Here is a 22367-nt window from a genome sequence, read left to right as displayed (position 1 = left end):
AGCTGTTATCTGACCAGCTGAAAGGGAAGAGTAGACCCCCCCAGTGAATTTCAAAGCTGTAATTCCAGGTAGAGCTTGAAGCAGCCCCACGGCAGGGATTCAGCTAGGAAAGGTGGATGTCTCAAACACCCTTTACCGACTGCTCTGAGTGCTAACACCTCAACACCAAGATCCAGCACCTTCTACAGTGTGAACACAAGGTATGTGTGCAGATTCATCTCCCACTAGCTCCCCAAATGGACCTTATTCTTTCAGTGGATTAACGCTTAATCCTCTTGCCTCTTCTATCTGGGCCATCGCCCTGGACTCCACCCTCCTCCACTTTAAGTATTCCAACCTGTCAAAATTCTACATCCGTTCCAAATCCTGCTGACTCATAAAAATCCCTTTCTTTAATGCCTACTGTACCATTCAACCTTTACTGTGAAGCTAAATCTTTATTGCTATTTGTAAATTCTGTAAATACCTTCTCCCACTAGAATGAATGTGTACAGACTACCTCTTTTTTTTTACATATCCCAAAGTGTTGGCACAGTATCTTGCATACAGAAGATGCCCAATATTCACTATATTACCCCAGACTGCTTCCCTGGTGGCTCAGATGATAAAGAATCCACCTTCAATGCAGGAAACCTGGGTTCAGTCCCATGGTCAGAAAGATCCCCTGGAGAAGGGAAAGGCAACCCACTCCAGCATTCATGCCTGGAGAATCACTTGGATAGCGGAGCCTGGGAGGCCCAGTCCATGGGTTGCAAAGAGTTGGACATGACTGAGCAACTAACACTTTAACTTTTCACCCCAGGTACCTCTATAATGATTGAAATCTAACTTGAATTCTTAATTCTGAGTTAGATCCAGACTTAAAGTGAGACCTCTTGCTTTGAAACTAAATAAGTTGATTAGTCTAAAATAAGTCCTTTAACAGAAGGAAGACCTCACCTTAAAGCATAATGGACCTTATTTATCCTTGCATGTGAAAAAGCTCTTAGGGTTTAAGAGGAGAGTTTATCTACTGATAGGAAAATGTCTTAGAAAATTAGATTTTAAGTTATACATTTGTAACAGCTCTACCATCAATGTGTGATTAGCTGACAGGCACATGAAATGCTGTGCAAATAGTCTAAGTAGACATCTGTTGGATCTAGATGTTAGTCTACATACTAACTTTCTAACTTCTTAATTAATGCCATGATCATCCCTCAGTTTCTGATTGTTCGGATTTTTTTTAGCAATGTGATATTTTAGGAGATATAAGCTTTACAAACCATCAAATAGAATCCATTCTATTTTTATAAGGCAACAGGTTCATATATTTAAAAATATATTTTATTAAATAATCTACTTGGAGAATTATTACAAAAGCTTTAAACAGTAATTCCAAGTAGTGAAAGGCAGTTTTCTTTAAAAGAAAAAAAAGACCAAACAGTCTTTATTATGTTTTGCTGCTTTATACACAGGAATGATTTATTTTACAAACTAGTCAGTTGCAACATTAGCCTGAAAAATCAAAAACAGTTCTCAGTATGTCTCAAAGGCAAGGTGAACTTTATGATATGCTTTCACATTAACCAGTATGACAAACCATAAGAAACTTAACACCATAACGGTTCCAAATAAAATGTACAGAACAGGCACTTTGAAGTCAACCATTTGTGTGTAACTCACAGTTAATGTTGTGTGTACACGTCTCATCATTTCATCAAAGGTTATCAACCAATGAAACAAATATTCCTTTGATGCAAAAGCACAAACACATTTAGGTTCCAAACACCATGTTCTGGTTGTAATACATGCAAGACACACCCTAAATTAGAAAAATCTTCTGAAAGAAAAACAAAAAGCCAGGAATGAAAGCATTTACAAGCACTTGAATAAGGCCTTTAAGTGTTAAATCAGTGTTTTTTAAACCCCTTCATTCTCAGGTAAGGGATTAAGAGGCCGAGAGAGAGATCGTCTGCGAGGGTGAGGATACTGGAGACTGGCAGTGTCAGCATCGCAAGAGTGCTCTATCAGAGGAGGAGGAGGAGGAGGAGGAAGGAGCTGGGCATAACTGGACCATCTCGATCCAGCCCGTGGGGAATCCAGAGGGGGAAAGAAATACCTGAAACAATGAAGACAGGAACAAAACACCAAAACAAAACAAAAACAACAGAGAAAAAAAAAAAAAACAGAAGAAAAAGAGAAAAGTAGTAAATACAAAGAGAACCAAAGAGGGGAAAACACATGCTAGAAAAAAAAGCTTTAGTATATTCATGCCAAAACTAACAGAACATAACAGCAAAATCAAGACCCTTACTCAAATTAGGCTTGCTTAAGCAAGTATAGAAACTTGAAAAAAGAAATAGAATCTGTTTAACTTAAAATGTTAAAAAAAAAAAATCTTCAGTATGAATGTTACAAAAGAAGACATTAATTTTATAATTTAAAACATTTTCTAATCTCTCAGAAACATACTGATGCTATCCTGAAATTTACATATCACATAAGCTTTTCTTTAAGCAACACTTCCCCTGTAGCAACAGCAGTTTTAGTGCACACATGACTCGGGACCAATTCAGGGAGACGCTCACATGGTATGGCCAGCTACTGCAACATACTTTCCAAGAAACAGTCTCTGAATACACTTAGATGTTTTTCTGCAAAAACCTTTGATTAGTACAAAATGTTGATAAATAAAAGGGCTCAAAAATATGTCCTACTGTTAGCCTACTATTTTATAACTTACCCGTAATACTTTAGCATTTTCTCAAAAAAAGATTTATAGCTCTGTCATCAGAGGATATGAACTAAATGAAGCAGCCAACAAAATTAAGAAAATCCTGGGACATGGAACCTGGAGGTTTAACATGCATGCACAATTTTAGCAAAGCTTTATCTGCTTCTTATAGTATGCTTATATATCTGCTTCTTATGTTTCCAAATTTTGACTTGAAGGAAACCTTAAGCCATGAAATCACACCATAAAAATATACAAGCACGTATTAGAAATATTTACCTCTTTAGTGAATATAAACTGAAAACTTACAACGATGTTTTCATTTTACTACCAAAATATAAATGAAGCAATACCAAATGCTGTCTGGCTACAAACTGTACAGTCAAGTTACTGTCACTACTATTTCTCTCACTCTTTCACTAATAATAGTTTAAACATTTCAAAGAAATAACAGTTATACTGAATAGTATCATGTATAAACCAATTCTACAAAAAGTAAACAAATTAGCACTCAAAACAATCTTTATGAAAAATACTTATTCAATCCTCAAATTGAAATTATAAAAATTCATTTTAGCCTACTGTTTTAGAAAATAAAAGACAGAAGTCTATATACATTCTCCAGATGGAATAGTGATATTTTCCCTCCTCCCAACTACTGAGGATGGTAACAATCTTTTAATTTTAAAACCCGTGAGTTTCAGAAACATTTCAAAAAATTGTTTTGGTGACAGTGTCTCAACAAAAAGCCTCTCCATTTATATTTCAAAAATTTTAAGTAAGTGTCAATAAACTGGCTAGTACAAAAAAAATGATATACACTGTATTTTTAAAGGCCTTTTGGATTGCGTTTAGTAGTAAGCAGGCTGCTGGTGTATCTTGGGAGAGGTCAAACGGCGCTGGGGAAGGGGGAAAGGAGCTCGCTTTCCATTCCTGTGTGCATGCAACAAGCAGCAAAACAGCAAAGTTACTCCAGTTAGCTGGTACTCAGCTGTGCTTTCTGTTAAAGGACATAATACAAATGGAGAAGGGAAAATGCATCACAGATCTAACACACATGGTTATTGGCACAATAAGAACACAGATCAAAACTTCAAAGCTCTTTACAAAAGAAAATATGCAGTACAGGCAGCAACCAAACACTAGATTTTTTTTTTTTTTTAAAGAATTAACACTAGTTATCCTCTGCTTCATGAAATAATCTTTATATTCTTATATCTCCTATGGTACCTGAAGCTGTTTTTATACAAATACTTAAAAATCAAAAAGCAGGACTTCTGTATAAAAATATAACAATATAAAAATAGTAAATTTAAAATACAATTCTCTTAAATTGACAAAAGAACCATTACAGTATAGTTTGTTAAGGCTGTGCTTTAAATTTTCCTTAATAGTATTCCAAATTATTCACAAAGGCATGTTAAAATAATTTTACCTTACAAATTCATATTTGAAATTGGAATATGAAAACAAAGGATGACTCTAATGACATCAAACATGCTTTGCGAATCTAAAATATACTAAAAATTCTAAAAATCAATTCAATTTACCGTTTCCTCTTATAATCTCCATAAAAGTTTTAAACACAAACACACACAAAAACACTTAATTCACTCTTCTACAAAGCCTTAGTTCATGTGTTTTATATACAATTTTAGTTTAACCTGACTCAAAGGCTACCCTCCCATCACTAATGACACTGACTCCTCTCGATTACAAGCCCCAGCGCTGTCTCACACTTCCTCTTCATCTCACTACTTCCCAGTTATACACGTCTCTGGTAGACCACTAAGTATCACAATATCATAACCTACCTGTAAATTATGACCAAGTAATAAACCAAATACAGAGATACTAAAGTGCTTTCTCTTCTAGTGTCACAATTATGTGCGAATTTCTTGATTCAATCTAAAAACCCACAAAATAACACACCTTTAGTATGGCTACCTGAATGATTTAAAACCTAATTGCTAGTTTTCTCACAAAACAGCCTACCTGCCAGCAGAAGATCCATTTAGTGAATTCTGAAGACTTGGGATATTTGAACCTATGGACGGATTTGAGTTTCCCTGCTGAGAACTCCCATTGACAGGGCTCCCATTACCTTTCAGAATGCCAGTACACTTCCAGTTGTCCATATAGTTAGCTGGAAGGAAAGTGGTCAACACATCAACATTACTAACAACTATGTTCCAGTGCACAAATCTACAATTAAAGAAATAAGACCTATGGGCTATGTATCTCTTAAGATTAATGGCAGAGATATGAAACACATATATCTCGATTTTAACAATTATTTTTGGAAGTTTTTTAAAGAATTACTAATTTAAAAAACAAAACTTTCACCACTCCTTTCCTTACAAGATACATATTGACAGATGTAAGCTATCACATTATCACATTAATACCAAAATAAATTCTGTCTTCATTACAATGAATTTCAGGTATGATGTGTGGGTAACAGAGTCACATTCTCAGTTAAGCAGGTGTAAGTCACGTGGGTATCTAATGTCCCCGTGGATGTAGGTAACAGAACCTCTGGGGTCTGAGTGGCTTATCCAGCTTGGCCTAATGGTTTGGATGCAAAGCTGGTCACTAAAGACACCGAGCCCAGGAAATCCAAGTAGGGAACCTGCTGGGTGGAGTGGGGCTGTCCTGACTAAAGTCCAGAGGTAGACAGGGCAGCAGAGACCCTGAGGCCTGGCTGGTACTATCACAGCCAAAAGCTGACCCCAGGAGACTCAGTCAAACTCCCAAAGCTGACCCCAGGAGACTCAGTCAAACTGCATTTTAGGAACGGCCACTTCTCAGGGGAAATGAACTGGGCTGTGATCACATCCTCAGAAAGGGATGCTGCCAACTAGAGTGGTGCACAGACCATGGCACCCCTGCCCAGTGGATAAACATCCATGGAGAAGAGCAGACCACAACACCCACAGTGTCGAATGTCCACAGCGCCTTCTCTCTGCTTGGCATTTGTGAAACTTTTAGAATCAGTGGCCTCAAGATTCTCTAACTTTTGGGAGCTGTAGAGAAGTGAGGAAGACCCTAAATTTCTTCTAAGGGCTAATTGGCTAAAGCAATTGTTCAATCAAGAGGTGACTGTATCCTGAGTCTGTAGAGAACTCATACAAGTTACACCCATAGCAAATGGTATCTCTGGAGGTAGTGTATATTCTGTCACAATTAGTTCTACTTTATTCCACACGGAAATGTAATTCAATTAGTCAATCACTGCTATGAACTAGGTAAAATGATAGAGATTCAAAACAATATGAGACATTAATTTAAAAGTAACCACAGACGTATCTCCGAGTTTACATTTCTAAGGGAAAATTCTAAAGTAGCAACATACAGCAACAATTCTTCCACTGAACTATTACCTTTCCACAACCTCACACAGCCATCATCTCCTGAAGATGCCAGCACTGTTCCTGTTATATTCCAACTCACTCGCCAGACCTGAGAATTATGATTATCAAACTGAGCCACGATATGGATTTCAAATTTTGTTGGCCCACCAGAGGAAGTAAGTTCTTTCCTGTTAATAAAAAAAAAAAAAATTCCTAAGGAATTCTGAGTATGGACACACACATACACTCATACACTCTCATTGTTCTAAATAATAACAATGGTCTCACATACATGCCACCAGAAGGTCATATCCATATCCACCCCCGACCTCTGTAACATCTGACAGCTGGGCCAAGTCATTTTCATTTGACTCCCCAGTACCTGGCATGATCCTACTGCATAAAAGACACTCAGCAACTAAAGAGGATTTTATTCCCCACAAAATGCTGAGGAATAAAAAAAGAAAAGTAGTAGGAAGAATAAGAAAAGAGAGAAAGAGGGGAAAAAAGAAAAAGAACTGAGGTTCAGAATTCCAAAATTAAAGCTAAATAGGTTATTCACAAGAATGTCTCAGCGCTAATCTTCCATAAGTAGACTGCCACCTCTCATTCCTTCAAACGTGTATAGCGTCCAATTATATTCAGAGGATCTAATTCATTTTTAGTATCTGCCTAAATAAAACACAACTAAGAAAACATATCTCTCTCTTTATTCAATTCCCCATTCCCTAAAGTCATATATTTATAGATAAAATGTTCATAAGAATCTATTATTCAGATCATTCTTGCCTCTATACTTTCCTCCACAAATGAAAATAAGCAAAAGGTAAGAGAATTTTCAAATTAGTTGTTTCAAAAACTCACCTCACAGGCTTTAATGTAAAAATTCTCACATCTTTGGTTGCTATGGCAAGAATGTGGAAAGATCGTCCCAAGTTTGGAGCAAAGGCGATATCATGAACAGGGTCTGTGACAGTCAGGAGAGTTTCAGCTTTTGCATATTTCCTAATGAAAACACAATTTACCTTAAAATTATCATAAATGAAAATTTTACAAAGCCATATGTTTAGGTATATCCATTATTCCATCTTGCTCATATGTAGTAGTATTCACCTCTGCTGTGTGTAGTACGTCCCAGCACCAACCTCTAGGAACTGAGACTGTGACCTAAGGAAAGGGGCTTTTGCAGATATAATTAAGGATCTCAGGGTGACAGAGAACAGACATTAAAGGAGAAGCCATGTGAAGACCAGGCAGAGACTGTAGTTATGCTGCTCAGCCAAGGAACTCCTGGAGCCTCCAAAAGCTGAAAGAGACAAGGAGGGTGTATGAAGGCAGCAAGCCTTGACAATACCTTGATCTCAGATTTCCAGCCTCCAGAAGTATGAGAATGAACTTCTGATTTAAGCCACCAGTTTGTAGTAATTTGTTTTGGCAGCCCTAGGAAAGTAATATAACCTCCCAGGTTTCTTCCTTCAATTTTCTTAAGTTTAACTTCAAACAGAGTTAACAAAAAGTTAGAATGAGATCTTGCTTTGTTAGCTATTAATATCTTTTTCAAGAAAAAGGGTACCTGAATTTCCCAAGATTTGAGTGCAAAGAAAAAAGTTGTGCTAATAACAGCAAGAACTGAATTTTTTTAAGTGACGATAAAGGAAGCTATACCAGAGCTACCCTAGTGGCTAAGTCTTAAAGAATCCACATGCCAATGCAGGATACAGGGGTTCAACCTCTGATCCAGGACGTCTCCCATGCCACGGAACAACTGAGGCCCATGCGTTACAACTACTGAGCCTGTGCTCCAGAGCCTGAGAGCCACAACTACTGAAGCCTGCTTACCCTATAGCTCAGGACTTTGCAAAAAGAGGAAAGCTACTGCAATGAAAAGTCCACCTACTGCAACTAGACAGTAGCCCCCACTTGTTGCAACTAGAGAAAAGCTTGAGCAGCAACAAAGACCCAGCACAACCAAAAACAATAAATAGATAAATAAAATTAAGGAAAAAAAAAATCTCTAAAAAAAGGGAAGCTATACCAAAGTCTATTTCCACATCTCAGGAAGAGTTAAAAGACCATCTGATCCTGTTACCCTCCAATTCGGAAGTCTTTTAACAGCTTCAGAATACCCTTAAAATAAAGACAGGACGCTAAGCAGGAGGTCTTGAAGACATAAGCCCTGCGGGTTTCCCACCACATGGTCTCCCTTTGACTCATTATGTTCCAACCACAGTGAGATTACACTGGCTCACTCTCCACCTGGAAAGTTGCACTCTCTCTGTCTGGCCAACTTCTACTCATTCTACAGTCTTCTCTTGAATGAATCTTCCAGTTTATAAAATTCATCACCATTTTGCATTTTTTTGTTTTCCCTGCATGATGGTACATAGTGGGAGACCAATTTTACCTTTTCCTCTACATCACTCTGGAGAAGGAAATGGCACCCCACTCCAGTATTCTGGCCTGGAAAATCCCATGGGCGGAGGAGCCTGGTAGGCTACAGTCCATGGGGTCGCTAAGAGTAGGACACGACTGAGTGACTTCACTTTCACTTTTCACTTTCCTGCACTGGAGAAAGAAATGGCAACCCACTCCAGTATTCTTGCCTGGAGAATCCCAGGGAGAGAGGACCCTGGTGGGCTGCCACCTATGGGGTAGCACAGATTCGGATATAACTGAAGTGACTTAGCAGCAGCAACAGCAGCTACATCACTCAATTTAGTTATTACCAGAACAGAGAACTTAGCATATCATAGGAAATCAGTAAATATGACAAATAATGCATAACTGAATTAATGAATAAAGAAATAACATTTTAAAAAATTAACTGCAATTCAGAACAGTAACTAAACCAAAGCAGTACTGACCTGGTGTTTTCATTATATTCGAAAATCTGAACCTTGGCCATTGCATTTGGACTACTGTCATCACTTCCTACAGCAATCATGGGAGCATGAGCACGAGAGCTGGAAAGGAAGAGGAAAATGGGTTTTCTCAATTATAACATCAACACACATTTAGTTCAGACAATTAAAAACTCATCTAGCAGCTGTGCAACCCACCAGTCAGCTGTGGACTAAACCCCTGCTATGCCCAGTGCCGCACTCCCAGGAAGGGTACCCGAGAGGTCTCATCTGGGGACCAGGAATACCAGCCTTTCACCATATTTCTACCACATTTTCTTATGGCTGAGATAGAAAGTAGTCCTTTTCGCCAAAGAAAAGGCTTCAAGCATTCAACTGATTAAAAAAAAAAAACAAAAAACACCTAAGAAATCTTAGAATTTTTTTCCTAAAAAATCTGGTCATTAACTATTACATGAAAAGTAACTTTATGGTGACCAAATCCATGGCAAAAAAATTTGTTTACATGCTTTGCACAAAAAGAATCCCATCCCAATGGAGGAGGAAAGTAAAAAAGACCATCCTTAGGAAGGCATGCCTATCATTCTTTAAGTCTCCACATTCATTTGTAGCCAATTACATTTTTTAAAAGGCAAAAGATAAGCAATAAAAGAATGAACTCTGAGGTGAACTCAAGGTTAATTTTTTTTTCCATTTCTATGTCTAATTATTTAGATATTGATTTCCCTTGCCTCCCACATTCAGATTAAGTAATACCTCTATGAAAGTGACATACAGGTACTGTTTAACCTTGATGTTTAAAGACTGTTTAGTCTTTATGATATCTTTAGTCTTGATGTTTAAAGACTGTTTAGTCTTTATGAGATCTTTAGTCTTTATGAGATCTGCCAATCTCATAGAGCTGAAAACATAATGTAATTTTTAAAAAAGTAAAAATTTAGGTCTTTATTACTAAAGCTTCTGATAACGAGATCAAGTCACCTAATATAAGAAAAAGACCAAGTAAACTGTAAAGTGCTATAGTGACAAAATAAAATTACAAGTTATATACTATAATTCCTGGCTATTCGAAGGAGTGTAAATTACAGTAGTTTCTATATCTCACAAGATTTCTTCTTTCAGTGTTCCACAGATTATTCTTTCACGATGTTAAATATCTGAGGAAGGACAAGTACATTTATAATATATTCTAAAATCACTGAAAATATAAATTGTTTGTTAAATACTCTAAAAAATAAATTATAAAACATCCAGATAATAACCTGAATTGAGGATTACCTCATTTGTATATTTAGGAAAAAAAAGATCACACTTAAACCATCTTCCAAATAATTAAACAGTGAGCAAAACCATCCAACTTTCTGAATACGGGAGACTGATCACCTGCAACTCCTTTCTATACCTCCATGAAAAGATGAAAGAATACACTGTAAGAGTGCAGAAATCAGAATATTCCATCAGAAATCAAGAAATCTGGAGGAATTTCAGGAAGCAGAAGGACATAAGACAGCAACAAAGCTAAGGGGAAAAGAGCTCAACCACTACCACTAAAGAGGAAATTCTAGAAGCTACAACCTCTAATCAATAAACAGATAAATAGCAAATCAATCAACCAACCAACCAATTGTAATAAGTCATGGGGCACTCACAAACAAAAACAAGAGTGGCTCTGTATTACTGTAGCAAGGTGATGGATATATGAGGGTCTATTGTATTATTGCTATATTTGAAATCTTTTCTAATAAAGAAAAAATACCTGGAAACATCCCAGTTAAATTTTAAAATTCCACTATCTTAAATGATACAAAGCAGTTCCAGGAGGTTTAATGACCTAAGAATGACAGTAAAAGTGGCTCAGTTGTGTCCGACTCTTTCTGACCCCCATGGACTATACAGTTCATGGAATTCTCCAAGCCAGAACTTGGAGTGGGTAGCCTTTCCCTTCTCCAGGGGATATTTCCAACCTAGGGCTCGAACCCAGGCAGATTCTTTACCAGCTGAGCTAGAAGGGAAGGTAAAACCAGAAACCTTTCAGAATACACTTGATAACATCAAGGTGGGGAAGAATTTCTCAAAAAAAAAAAAAAAAGGCACAACAACATATAAGACTTAAATGTGGCCATATTAAAATTCAGAACTTTCTTCAATCAAAAGTCATTATACTGTCAAGATGGACAAACCACAAGCTCACAGAATATACTTGAATTTCAAAGTAGTAGTAAGATAAAACCCTAAAACTTTCCAGAAAGAATAGGCTCCCTACAAAAGATCCAGTATCAGACTGACCGCACACTTCCCACCAACTAAAATTTAGAAGATTCAAGAATCTTTTAAAAATCTAAAATTTAAAAATCTCTGAAATTCCTACATTTTGAACTTAGCCAAAGTTCTAGAGCTAGCCAAACTACAATTAAGCATGGAGTAAAACTAAGACATTTTCAGGTGTTCTAGAATTTATAGTTTGCCATCAACCCCATGGAGGAAAAAAAAAGGTTACTTTAAGAGCTGCGTGACCAAAGGAAAACAAAAAATCCAGAGACAACTCATGATATGAAAACTGTGACACCTAAATATAACCCGAAGTAAAGGAATCAATAACGAGAAAAGAGCACCTGTCAAAGTCAATGTCACATTATTCTGTGAACTACAGCTACAAAAACAGATTAATTTGTGTCTAGAATGAATACTATCTAGTCTTACAAATTCAGTTGCTACTTAGAATCTGAATCAACTTATAATCAAAAGATAAAAGTACTTTTACGTGTACTAAAGGTTTACAAAACATAAAGACAAATACTATAAATCTCGTCACTATACAAGCAGTGTAACAAAACATTAGAAAATGAGAGCATAACTGTGTGATAGAAGCAAAAAAGAGCTAATTTCCACTTTTTTTAAAAGAGAGGTGAGTCAACATACAGTCTGAAAATTGATAAATCACTAAGTGGAGAAGTATTTGAATTATGACAATTACATACAACTGAAGAACGACAAATAAAATATATTGTCACATCTTCACAAGTAGAAAGCTTTCTTAATGTACTAAAGTCATCTTTCACAGAGTAAGTATAAATTCTGTTTAAAGATAACATGGCAAGAACCAGAGGCATAAGGAAACCACTTAAAATATAAAATAGTGATAGTTTTAGAATCACACTCTGTGCATCAAGGAAAGAAGTAAGACAGGACTAGATGCACTAAGACACAGGAAAACACCCACGATGAGGGGACCTCCTTGCTGGTCATGTGGTTAAGAATCTGCCGTCAAAAGCAGGTGACATGGGTTTGATCCCCAGTCAGGAAACAAAGATCTCACATGCCACGTGGCAGCTAAGCCTGGGCACCACAAGTACTGAGCCCACACACCTCAACTACAGAGCCCCTGTCCTCTGGAGCCCACATGTCACAACTAGAGAGAAGCCCCTGCACTGCAACAAAAAGATCTCTCGTGCTGCAACCAAGATCCGACACAATCAAAAAAAATTTTAAACTAGAAATTTATTTTAAAAGCCCACAATGTATTTGTAAGTGTACGACGCAAACTCCAAAAAAAAGGAAAATGTCAGGTCCATACACGTCTGTGTGTTTTGGGTCCACTTGAACATGATAGCATATACCTGGGTGTGCTTGTGTATATATATGTGTGTGTTTATAAAGGCAGAAAATATTTACTTGTATATGCATGGGAAAAGTTCAGAAAGTGCACCAGAATGTTTACAGTAGCTAGCTTCTTATATGGAGTAGAAACAGAGGGATAAGAGACGTGACAGGGTGGAGAAAAGAGAATTATTATTCTACATAATATACATTTTTAAAAAGATAAACAAGACCACTTAAGAAAAGCATATTCAAAAAAATAAAGCATCTGATGCTAAGTGTAATGATTACTAGGCTTGTATCACCTACCTTGAAGGGTTCCAAGAAATACAACTACAGCTGAGTTTGCATGAGATCTCATGCTGCAGAGACCACTGGCTGAGATTCATGACGTCTGGAGCCTCATAGATTCTAACTATCCCATCTGCTGAACATGTTGCTAACATGAGACCCATATGCTTAGGAGCAAATTTCACATCGGTAACGGACGTTCTGCTGTCCACCAGCGTTGTCCTCTTGACCTGAAAGAAAAAAACCAATGTAAACGACACACAAAAAGAAAGGATGTCAGGGTGAAAGAGTACAGGCTCTGAATCACAGAGATCCGTTGCCACTTCCTCAGAAAACTGTACCACCTTGAAGAGACACTCAAAAACTGGGGCAGCCTCTATTTCCTCCAAAGGACCTGGCAAAACACCATGTACACAAGCTCACAATCAGTGACCTATAATCAGCTACTCCTTTAATGCAGAAGAAAGATGACCTTGTGAAGCCTAACTTTATTAAATTAGATAAATTCTTTCTTCTTAAGCAGCGTGTGTGTGCTAAATCAGTTGTATCTCTTTGCGATCTTATGAATTGTAGCCCTCCAGGCTCCTCTGTCCATGGGATTCTCTAGGCAAGAATACTGGAGTGGGTTTGCCATGTCCTCTTCCAAGGGATCTTCCCAAATTTGGATTGAACCCAAGTCTCTTACGTCTCCTGCATTGGCAGGTGGGTTCTTTACTACTAGCGCCACCTGGGAAGCGCTTAGGCAGATAGGAGAAAAGCAGAAAATGCTAGAATTTTCATACGGGCAGTTTTGTCATGCTAAGCAGGCTGCAAACAGCCTTAAGATCCTTAGACAGTAAAAAGGAGGGAGTACAACTTCTCCTGTCAAGTCTAAGTGCTGGTTAACCCTGCTCGGACCAAGAGGCATGCAGCAGAGACCAAGAGAATGGTAGGAAGCTGGTGTTCTGGAAATTGGCATGGCAGATACCAACCAGCTACTACCCGACTTCTACATGAGCTGACTTTTGACTGAAACTGTCAACAAAATTTAGAAATCAACAACTTACTGTCTATAGTTTTGGGACCCAACTCCTATAAGTTGGGTTTAGGAGTGGTAGCAATTACAGGATTATAATATAAATAATTAATATAACACAAATGCTGAAACACTAAATACAAATCTTTACGTTTGAACAAAAAAATCCTTCATATTGCCACCACTCTCCAAATACAGTCACTTGATTTTCAACAAGGATGCCAATGACCATTCTATAGGGAAAAGACAATATTCTCAATGAAAGGTGCTCAGAGAACTGGACACCGAAGTGCAAAAGAATTACGATAGATACCTGCCTTATGTCACATACAAACATTAACTCTATGAGTCAAAGGCCTAAACATAAGCACTGAACTATAAAACTCTTAAAAGAAAATTCTGGCCAGAGTCTCCCTGACAATGGATTTGGCAATGACTTATGATACAAGAAACACAAGGCAACAAAAGAAAAACTAAACTATTCTTCATGAAATCCTTGCACACAACCCTTAAACACTCTATCAAGAGACTGGACAGACAACTTAACAGAATCAGAAAGAAGATTTGGAAATCACATATCCGTTAAGGAAATAAAGTACATAAAGAATTCCCACCTACAACTCAACAACAAAAAATGGACAAAGGACTTGATTAGACATTTCCCTAAAGAAGTAAAAGGGTTCTGGTAACAATTTCAATTCTGGAGAGCGGGGCTGGGGGCTAATCCTCACACCCACAGACAATTCTGACACCAGAAGGGTGTCCAAGGAGAATTCAACTCAGTTTTGACACTAACTACCTGTAGATAGCATCAGATTCTATAATGCAGAGTTCAGTCCCACAAGACCGTCATTCTTCACGTACTAGTCCAAAACCCGGGTGTTACCTGTGCTTCTCACTGCTTGCTGTAACTCAGGAACAGTCACATGGAAGAGACCCACGGGGTACGGTCAGGGACAGGCACAGAGCCCCCATGCTCCTGCCAGCGCCAGGTCCCCAGATCTCCACCAGCCCAGGAGCCTCCAAACCCCATCTTTTAGGGTTTTGATGGAGGCCTCATTATATAGGCATGAATGACTCACTGGCTACTGGTGATCTGTCAATCCGCAGCCCTCTCCCCTCCCTGTAGGTCAGAGGGGTGGGACTGAAAGTCTCACTTCCCCAAGTGTCCTTAGAAAGATCACTGCTCTTCGGGTGCTCTGGCTTCCACCGGCCCACTCATTGCTAACAAATGTCTCACCCAGTGGCTCTGTCCGCGCAGTTTATCATTTGATTCTCCTACGATTTCTTCCCAGACAGCAGCTGTTCGGTCAAAAGAACAGGAAGCCAAAACCTGTCCAAACTCAGGATGGGCCCATGTCACACGCCACACAGATCCACTATGTGTCTGAGGAATCAAAAAAAGAAAAAAACGGAAAAAGAGTTTACTCATTTTCCACACATATGTCACTTGAAGAAATAGAATACAGATATTTTTAGCCCAACAAACAGAAAAAGCTACTCAATTTAACATTTAAAAATTTAACTTCTAGGGAATTTTCTGGTGGTGGTCCAGTGGTTAGAACGCCACACTTCTACCAGAGGGGCACGGGTTCAATCTCTGGTTGGAAACTAAGACCCTGCATGCCATGCAGCGTGGCCAAAATAAAACAAGCTAAATTCTAGAACTTTTAACTTTTAGAAGATGCTTCATCTTTAGGATTACAGCTCTTCTGGAGTCAAGTTCTTCTAACATTTTATGAATTAAAAAAAACCCTTCTGGATAAAGTTGACCTTTTCCAGTGCTACTAACAGAGATCTGGTTCAGAGTTTAACCTAACAAAGCTTTTAAACAGAGATTCTATCAGTCCATTATTTTTCTCACTTGCAAATTGCTTCAATAGGGAACATCCACCTAATAAATAAGATTAATCAAAATTATATGCTTCAAAAGCCTGACAGTATAAGAAACCATAGCAACAAAATGCTTAAAATGATTCTGATGTCTGGCTAGGAAAAGAGGCAATGAAAGGACAAATACAGGGAAGCCCACATCTCCAAATTGTGAGGGAATAATTTAAAGCTCAATAGCACTATCTTTATATATGAAAAAACATTAAATTACTATTATTCAACTCTTTATGTTGACCAAGAAAAAAAAGGCAGAAAAGTCTTAAAGCATTTCACATCAATAGAATTGTCTGTGCTTTCCAATAAAAATACTGTATGATCACAAGCACCAGTCCACCCATGACGCTCACAAAATCTGTTTTAGGCTTCCGTGTATCTAATACTTTTTGTATACTCAATCTCAGAACACTTTCATAATTCAATAATTTCTACATGGTAACAATGTCATCATCCAATGGTAAACTCTGCATCTTTTTTCTGGCCTCTGGCATGTGGGATTTTCATTCCCTGACCAGGGACTGAAACTGTGCCCCCTGCAGTAAAACCAGAGTCTTAACCACTGGACCACCAGGGAAGTCCTTGCACCCTTATTTTTATCCTCTGTTCTGTCTAATCTTTTTATTTCACTTTTCTAATTTATATAGCATATTAAGTCAAAGATGCACTAGCACAGTGAGATTCTGCTAAATGTTAGCTTCCAGGTAAAGCATGATCTAACTAAAGAACAAGGACTGCACAAAGGATTCATCCCAATAAAAAGCAAACAAATATCAATTAGTAAGCAAAATAGGGTATATCTGTTGTCATATTTGTTTTGTTGCTGTATTTATGTTTTAAAACATAACAAAGTACTAATGAAACCTGTTAATTATAAAGCAAAAATACGAGCCTCCTTTTGAAGTGATAAAAATAAGTTTTAGAACTAGATACAGGAAGCAATTGTACAATATTGTGAATGCAATAAATGCATTTACATTTATTTGTTTACTTCAAATGGTGAACTTTATGTTGACTCTCACCGCAATTTAAAAAATGGGAGTGGAGGACAAAAGATTTCAATAAACACTTCATCACAGATGGTAAGTAAGTGACAAGCACGCACATGAAAATGCTATCAACACTGGGCTAGTTATTAAAGGCATACAAACCGAGATCCAATGAGACACACTTTACACCCACTAAAATCACTGCAGATGGTGACTGCAGCCATGAAATTAAAAGACGCTTACTCCTTGGAAGAAAAGTTATGACCAACCTAGATAGCATATTCAAAAGCAGAGACATTACTTTGCCAACTAAGGTCCGTGTAGTCAAGGCTGTGGTTTTTCCTGTGGTCATGTATGGATGTGAGAGTTGGACTGTGAAGAAGGCTGAGTGCCGAAGAATTGATGCTTTTGAACTGTGGTGTTGGAGAAGACTCTTGAGAGTCCCTTGGACTGCAAGGAGATCCAACCAGTCCATTCTGAAGGAGGTCAACCCTGGGATTTCTTTGGAAGGAATGATGCTAAAGCTGAAGCTCCAGCACTTTGGCCACCTCATGCGAAGAGCTGACTCATTGGAAAAGACTCTGATGCTGGGAGGGACTGGGGGCAGGAGGAGAAGGGGAGGGCAGGAGGAGAAGGGGACGACAGGATGAGATGGCTGGATGGCATCACGGACTCGATGGACGTGAGTCTGAGTGAACTCCGGGAGATGGTGATGGACAGGGAGGCCTGGCGTGCTGCGATTCATGGGGTTGCAAAGAGTCGGACACGACTGAGCGACTGAACTGAACTGAACTGAAGATGGCTACTAATATGATCAAACGACAGACTGGAACCCTCATACATTGCTGTTGGGAACATACAATGGTTTAGGCACTTTGGAAAATGGTCTGGCAGTTTTCAAAAAAGTTAAAACTATACACAGTCTGAAAGAAAGTTACCTGGCTCAAAATAGCCTGGAGTTAAAAACTCCCCTCCAGATCCTCCCCACCATTCTATGCAAAACAAAGAACTCTCTCACCCCAAGAAAAAAATGGACATTAAGGTTGATTACGCCCAGCTCCCAGCTGGTCCAGCCTCCGGCCGATCTCCAAAATTCCTTGCCCAAGCCCTTTAAGAGGTAACTACTCTGAACAACCTTGGAGAAGAGCAGGCCCCAATAAAACAGTAACTTTCCACATAAACGCCTATACATACTTACTCTTTTCTTGAGTAAGTGCAGCAGCTCACTAATCTGACTGCTGCCCCTTCTTGCCTCATTAAAGGTGATCTGTTCCTGTAAAGTGCCAGTCTCGTTCTTTTTCTGAACCTCGCTTTCTCTAATTCCCTTACCTTACACAGTCCAGCAATTCTACTCCTAGACATCTAAAAGAATCAAAAATGTCCACACAAAGACTTGTATGGCATGTTCATAATAGCATTCATAATCGTCAAAAACTAAAAACAAACAAATGTCCATCAAATAGTCAATGAGTAAGTAAAATGTGGCTTTATCTATACAATGGACTGACTACTACTCAGCTTTACAAAGGATCAAACCACTGATACATACCACAACATGGATGAACCTCAAAAACAAGCTAAGGAAAGCAAGTACAAACAAGTAACTACATACAGTAGAATTCCATTTATATGAAATGTCTGCTGCTGCTAAGTCACTTCAGTCGTGTCCAACTCTGTGCAACCCCATAGACGGCAGCCCACCAGGCTCCCCCGTCCCTGGGATTTTCCAGGCAAGAACACTAGAGAAAGTAAAACTTTATAAACAGAAAACAGTTCAGTGGTTACCTGGGGCATAAGAAGGGAAAAATTAACTCCCAAGCTGCCACAAGGGAAATTTCATTGTTGATACTAAGTGTTCTAAAACTAGATTGTGGTAGAGCTGCCAACTGTGTAAACTTACTAACACTCATTGAACTGTACATTTAAAATTGACGATTCTCAAGATACGTAAAACTCTACCTGGGGTAAAGCTATTTTTTAAAGCAAAAAATAAAGCTATGTACAAAACATCACAACTATTAAAATATGTAAAGGAAAGAAATAAGAAAGACATACTGAGATGCTAAAAACAATTAGGTTAAAAATGCTACTTTCAAATTTTCTGAAGCACATTTGCTACTTTAATAGTGAAAAAAAGTAAAAGGTATAAATTTTATAATTCTCAAAACTGAACAAAGTCACTAATGCTACCCAATAGTAAAATGTTTCAATTTTTAAAAATCACCATAAAAATAAATACTAACCTTCCAGCTAGCAGTGCAATGCCATTCCCCACTTTCACTTTTATCCCAGACCTGTAAGAAAAAAGATATTTTGTACCAAGAATTCCTAAAATTAATTGAATCAGTGAGGACAAAGGAGGGAAACATAAATTCACAAAAGATAAAATCAGTAATTAAAATTCATTCATTCAACCAAATATTTACTCAGGACTGAGGACATGTCAGTCCAGGAACCTTCGCTCCAATAGTTAATGGAGATGATAACAGTGCCACTCAAGTCAGGCACTTATGGTGCTGCTGCCCTAGAAAGTCACTGGGCCAATACTGACCACTCTCCCACAGAGGAAACAGGTACAATTCACAGGAGCCTCTGGTCACAATGTATTTATCAACCAACCTATCAATAACCTTGTTTTACCTGTGCATGTTTGCAAACACCTTATTTTGTATACATTATCGATTCACTAACACTGAACACTGGAAAAGACCCTGATGCTGGGAAAAGACTGAAGGCAGGAGAAGGGAAGGACAGGGGATGAAATGGTTGGATGGCATCACCGACTCAATGGACATGAGTTTGAGCAAGCCCCAGGAGTTGGTGAAGGACAGGGAAGCCTGGCGTGCTGCAGTCCATGGGGTCACAAAGAGTCGGATGCAACTGAGTGACTGAACTGAAATCACACCAACACTGTAACTCAGGTCTGAATGAAGCTCCCCTAACACATACTTTTTCGGGAAGGCACTCATAGCCTTTTTGCTGTGGGACATTATGCAGCACTACACTTGAGGACCACTTCAGCCAGTGAAATTCACCAAAAGAATGAAAATGTGAAAAATGTGGCACCAAACACACACTCAGAAGGACGCTTGTTTACACTATGAAAGCCTGAATAAAAGGCAGAGTGTCACATGTCCAACCTCAGCTGGGAACACAACCTGAACAACTCCAATTTTTCTGCCACCTGGTCATGTCAACAAATAACCATGAGCGTTGCTTTGGGGGTTACAAATAAACTTTATAGAATAAGCAAATTCACAAATACAAAACTTGCAAATAACAAGACTCAACTGTATATATAACAGTCAAAGACAAAACACTGAACCTTCATACCAACAAAAAATAGACATTACAATAACGTGAGATTTTAACCAGGTTTTTTAAATGTAATATGTCCCCCAAATAAATCAATTTTTAAAAATGTAATGATAAAACAGTATTGTGGCTCCTCATAAAACTTCAAACAGGACTTCCCCGGTGGATAGAATTTGCCTGCCAACGCAAGTCCGTTTTCTTGAGCAGATGACCCGCAACTACTGAACCCTGCGTGACCGAGAGCCCATCCTCCACAAGAAGCGCCGCTAATGAGAAGCCTGGAGCACCACAACGATGAGCAGCCCTCGCTCTCCTCAACTAGAGAAAGCCCAAGAACAGCAACACATATATAAAAATTATTAAAATTTTTTCAAATAAAAATAGAATTGCCATGTGATTCAGCAATTCCACTTCTGGGTCTGCACCCAAAAGAGTTGAAAGCAGGTCTCAAAGCTATACTTGTTCACCCACATTCACAGCAGCACTGTTCACAACTAAAATGTAGAAGGAACCAAACTCCACCAACAGATGAGTGATATGTAAAATGTGGTATATGCAGATACATATACTCAGCCTCTTTAAAAGTTTTTAGATTATTTAAACGCTTCCTTTTCTCGGGAAGGAAATTATGACAAATGCTACAACACGTATGAACTTCAAAACATTAAGCTAAGTGAAATCAGCCAGTCACAAAAAAGACAAATCCTGTATGATCCCACTTGTATGAGGCCGCTGGAGTAGCCAAATTCAGAGACAGAAAGTACAAGGGCGGGGACCGGGGTGGACGCTTCAGGGATCGGTGAGTCATGCTTAATGCGGACAGTGCAAACTGAGGATGGCAGTGACCGATGCAAAGATACAAACATACTTAATAAAAACGGTTAAGGTGGTAAATTTTGTTACCTGTAGTTCACTGCAATAACGAAAACACTAAAGAAAAAAATGCAATGATAATGTCCGACACGGACAACTATCACACCGATACTCTTCACCGGCAGCTGTAAAACAGTACAACCTTCAAAAAGACAATCTACCAAGTACTCTCAAGAGCTTTTAAAATACTCATTAATTTCTTTACTGGAATGAGCCTAAGGAAAACTTCCAAAAAACATAAAAAGCGGGATTAACGAAGCTTTTTCACTGCAACACCCCGACAAATACTCCGCACACGGGACAATCCTCTAGAAGACAGCTTTAAGCGGATAAGGAAACCTACTCGGTTAACGGACGCCAATTATCGCGACTGTCACGCGGCCGCGGCGGGCGGAGAGAAAACCCGGGCCTCGTCACAGATCCGTCAGCGAGGGCCGCGCAGCCGCGGCCCAGCTGTGAATACATGGACGGAGGGAGCCCAATCCGACGGGCGCCCGCGGAGCGGGCCTAGGTCCCGCCGACCACCGCCAAGCGAGACATCCCCCTCCCACGAGGTGCTCCGGCCCCAGCCTGGAGCCCAGGGCAAGCCTGGCCGATCGGAGCGCCCTGCTTCCCCCGCAGCGGGAGCGCGCCCGCCGCCGTGACGCACGCACGCACGCAGACAACCGCGGAGAGGCGGCCCGGGCGGCAGTGACCCCACAATACCCGGGAGGAGGGCGCCCGCCGGCCAAGCCGCCGGGCCTCGTGCCCGGCAAGGCGCCTCAACTCGGGAGCACTCCCCTCTCCACGCGCCCCTCGCTCGGACAGCGGGCCGCGCAAGGTCCCGCCCGCTTCCAGGCTCGGCCCGCACCTTGACGCTTTGGTCGCTGGAGCAGGTGGCCATCCGCCGCCCGTGGAAGTCAAAAGACACATCATGGATGAGATCCTTGTGGTCCGCCGCGATACTGCGCGCCACGAACATGGCTGCGCCGGACCCCTCCCGCCTCCTACACGGCGGCGCGGCGGCGCGCGGACCGCAGCCCACCCGGACCCGGCGCCGGGGCGCGCACGGCGGTGCTTTCCGCGTGCTGCTCGCGCGCCCCGGGCTGCGCCCGCCCCGCCCCCTGGCCCGTCATACCCCGCGGGGCCCCGCCCCCTGGCCCGTCATACCCCGCGGGACCCCGCCCCCTGCCCGTCACACCCCGCAAGGCTCCGCCCCCGGTTCGCCGTACCAGTCAAGGCCCGGGTGTGGGTCAAACACCGCGTGGCGGGGGCCGCGGTAGTTACTCTGTCGCCTGGCTGCGGCGCAGTCTGTGCCCTGAAGTGAAATGAAGTAAAAGTCGCTCAGTCGTGTCCGACTCTTTGCGACCCCATCCACTATACAGTCCATGGAATTCTCCAGGCCAGAATACTGGAGTGTGTAGCCTTTCTCTCTTTCAGGGAGTCTTCCCAATCCAGGGATCGAAGCCAGGACTCCCCGCATTGCGGGCG

The 22367-nt window shown here is 40.1% G+C and overlaps 1 protein-coding gene across 4 annotated transcripts; it reads right to left on the bottom strand.

Moving 5' to 3' along the window:
* Positions 1-1428: 1428 nt before the first annotated feature.
* On the bottom strand, positions 1429-21984 carry SEH1L (SEH1 like nucleoporin). 4 transcript variants are annotated; one of them, XM_027960939.3, is made up of 9 exons: positions 21748-21984; positions 18953-19003; positions 15074-15220; positions 12837-13048; positions 8934-9032; positions 6934-7074; positions 6100-6257; positions 4712-4862; positions 1429-3716 (listed from the first exon to the last, which is right to left on the bottom strand). In XM_027960939.3, exons 1-9 carry the CDS (start codon positions 21856-21858, stop codon positions 3704-3706), a joined length of 1083 nt encoding a protein of 360 aa, XP_027816740.1. In that variant the 5' UTR covers positions 21859-21984; the 3' UTR covers positions 1429-3703. The 4 variants fall into 4 exon arrangements, with proteins under 4 accessions (XP_027816740.1, XP_027816739.2, XP_027816741.2 ...); XM_027960938.3 differs by having other exon boundaries at positions 1429-2101; XM_027960940.3 differs by lacking the exon at positions 21748-21984 and adding an exon at positions 21241-21534 and having other exon boundaries at positions 1429-2101.
* Between the last annotated feature and the right edge of the window lie 383 nt (positions 21985-22367).

Source organism: Ovis aries, chromosome 23 (genome assembly GCF_016772045.2).
Source record: "Ovis aries strain OAR_USU_Benz2616 breed Rambouillet chromosome 23, ARS-UI_Ramb_v3.0, whole genome shotgun sequence".
In the NCBI taxonomy this organism is placed as follows: domain Eukaryota; kingdom Metazoa; phylum Chordata; class Mammalia; order Artiodactyla; family Bovidae; genus Ovis; species Ovis aries.
The sequence above is the reverse complement of the archived record's forward strand: the minus strand, read 5'-3'. Positions and strand labels throughout refer to the sequence as shown.